The 2,564-nt window shown below is 42.7% G+C and overlaps 1 protein-coding gene across 1 annotated transcript; it reads right to left on the bottom strand.

The window, feature by feature from the left end:
- Window positions 1–1,669: 1,669 nt before the first annotated feature.
- LOC149229615 (uncharacterized) lies at window positions 1,670–2,263 on the bottom strand. The gene has a single exon (XM_089381080.1). The coding sequence runs from the start codon at window positions 2,261–2,263 to the stop codon at window positions 1,670–1,672; it is 594 nt and encodes a 197-aa protein (XP_089237206.1).
- Window positions 2,264–2,564: the final 301 nt, after the last annotated feature.

Raw genomic sequence — 2,564 nt, 5'->3', positions numbered from 1 at the left:
TAATTAAATCCCCATGCCTAGAGTTTAATCTTGAATTTTTCTACTTGAGGAAGCCAATCCCTGCTGTAGGCACACTTGAGAAAGATAGGTAGCCCCAAATATCTGAACGAGGTCCATTCTGAGGAGGTAGCAAATCCTAAGCATCTGGGGATGGAATTTAGCAGTGTGGGCGATGTATTCCAGCAGTAAGTATGACACTTTCCCTTATTGAGACTGCTTGCGGACTCCAAACAAAACTCATTAAGAGCCTCTTTGAATCTATTGGCAGAGTTGGTCGAGGCTGCTCCAAGTAGCAAGGTATCATCTGCAAACAGTGTGTGGTTGATGCTTTGTACCCCCCTCGCAATGGAAATCCCAGAAATCTCCTGATCTTGCATTTTTTAATTAGTAGGAAGCTGAGCATGGAAGCTTGAATAACAAACAGAAGAGGAGACAGGGGGTAGCCCTGCCTTAGTCCTCTTGAAGATTTAAAGAATCCAGCAGATCTACCGTTGACTAGAGGAGCTATCCATGGTTCCAAGATGCAAGCCTGGATCCATTTGATAAAGCTCTCCCCAAAACCAAATTTTTTCAGCACATTCAAAAGAAAGCTATGTCTAACGTGATCAAAAGCATTAGGTAAATCCAGTTTGATAGCCATACCTTTTTCTTTACGTTGTTGACTTGACAAGATTGCCTCTTGAACTAATATGAAGTTGTCCACCAGTTGTCTTCCATGTATAAATCCCCCTTGATTCTCTGGGATGATTTTGGGGAGGATATGCTTCAGCCTGTTAGCAATGATTTTGGTGATCAGCTTGTAACCAGTATTACAAAGGGAGATGGGACGAAATCTATTAAAGCAATTGGCACCCTTTTCCTTGGGGATGAGAGCAAGGAATGATGAATTAGTACTTCCTCCTATTTTCTGGCAGGCTTGTGATTTTTGAACCATTTTATAGAGATCTTTTCCCACTATTTTCCAGCAGGATTGGAGAAATCTAGCGGAAAACCCATCAGGACCTGGGGCTTTGTCTGGGTCCATAGCAAAGAGGGCGTTTTTGACTTCTTCCATTGTGACTTTGGTTTCTAACTAATGATTCATCTCAGGAGAAATTGATGAGGGAACACCGTCCAGCAGACTATAGTTCTGAGATACATTCGCCTCTTCACTGTACATGCATTTGAAATGAAGGAAGGCTGCTTGTTTGATGCTTGTAAAGTCTTTATGGATGGTAGCATCCTCCTTTATTTTAGCTATGGAGTTGAAACATTTTCTAGCTTGAGCTTGCTTGTGAAAAAATGAAGAATTTTTGTCTCCTGCTTTGAGCCAAAGACAGCAAGATTTGATCCTCCATGATTCCTCTTCGGCCAGGCAGGCTTTATGGTATTGCTGCTGGAGTTGAATCTCTTTATCTAGAATTTCTCTAAACACATGTGCCTCTTCCGAGAGCAAATGGTGGTCGACAAGCTGACTTTGGAGCTTTTTTCTTTCGGCTATGGGGTTAGAAAGAGTTTTGGCCCAACACTTTAGGACAGATTTCAATCTTCTGAGTTTTTCTTCCCATATGTAGAATGGAGATCCGGTGATAGGCTGGGACCAACTTTCTTTGACTATCTGCAAGAAGTTGGGTTCCTTGATCCACAAAGGGCTAAACTTGAAAGGGATGGGGCCAAGATCAGAGTGAGCTCAAAGATCAAGCTTGATAGGCTTATGATCTGAGGTGCTACTAGATAGAATATGCATGCTAGCGTCTAAACCAAGCAAAAGAAAGGAGCTTTGCACAAAAAATCTATCCAGCCTTGCTGCAATATGACCAGGGCCTATTCTTTTATTAGACCATGTGAACTTACCTGAGACAGGCTTGATATCTAACAGATCCCAGTCTTGGAGGAGATCCTCTGCCCATTCCCTTGCCGGATCTCGCACAATGCAGCCTCCTCGCTTTTCTGAAGAGTGCAGCGTGATGTTAAGGTCACCTGCTATGATGACATTTTCCAGATTGCCCAGATCTGCTTGCTGTCTTATTGAATCCCAACAGATCTTTTTTTCTCCAGCATTGACCGATACATAAACATTGAAGAGGCAAAAGGTTTCTTTAGTGATTAGATGCTGCATCTTTAACATCAACCAATGGGTATTTGAAGTCTCAGACACTAGCAAAAACCTGCTATCATTCCAAAGAGTACCCAACCCTCCGGAGGCTCCTCGGGCTGAGACTGTTGTTGCTTTACTCTTATTCCAAAGTTTTTTACTTAAATGAAGGAAGTCTGACTCCTCCATCTTAGTCTCCTGGAGAAGGAGTATATCCGGGGCCTCTATTCTTATTAGATTTCTTATAGCCTCTTCTTTGATTTTGCTCCCCATACCCCTATAGTTCGAGGAGATTAGTTTCATTATTTACCTTTGCTTTGCTGGGCTCCCTTGGAGCCTTGATGCTGATTTCTTGCCATCTTCAGCTTTTTTGCTAGCAACTTCTCCAATGTTGGTTGGCTGCCCTGTAATTTGTCCTTGTACGTTTCATGTTCTCTTTTCTCCCGATCTGTTTTGCGCCCTCTTGTAGATCTCCTTACAGAGGTTTGGG

The sequence above is a fragment of the Pinus tabuliformis genome, chromosome J (genome assembly GCF_031772625.1).
Source record: "Pinus tabuliformis cultivar Carrire ecotype Pingquan chromosome J, CPIR1, whole genome shotgun sequence".
In the NCBI taxonomy this organism is placed as follows: Eukaryota; Viridiplantae; Streptophyta; class Pinopsida; order Pinales; family Pinaceae; genus Pinus; species Pinus tabuliformis.
This window is presented reverse-complemented; position numbering and strand designations above follow the sequence as displayed.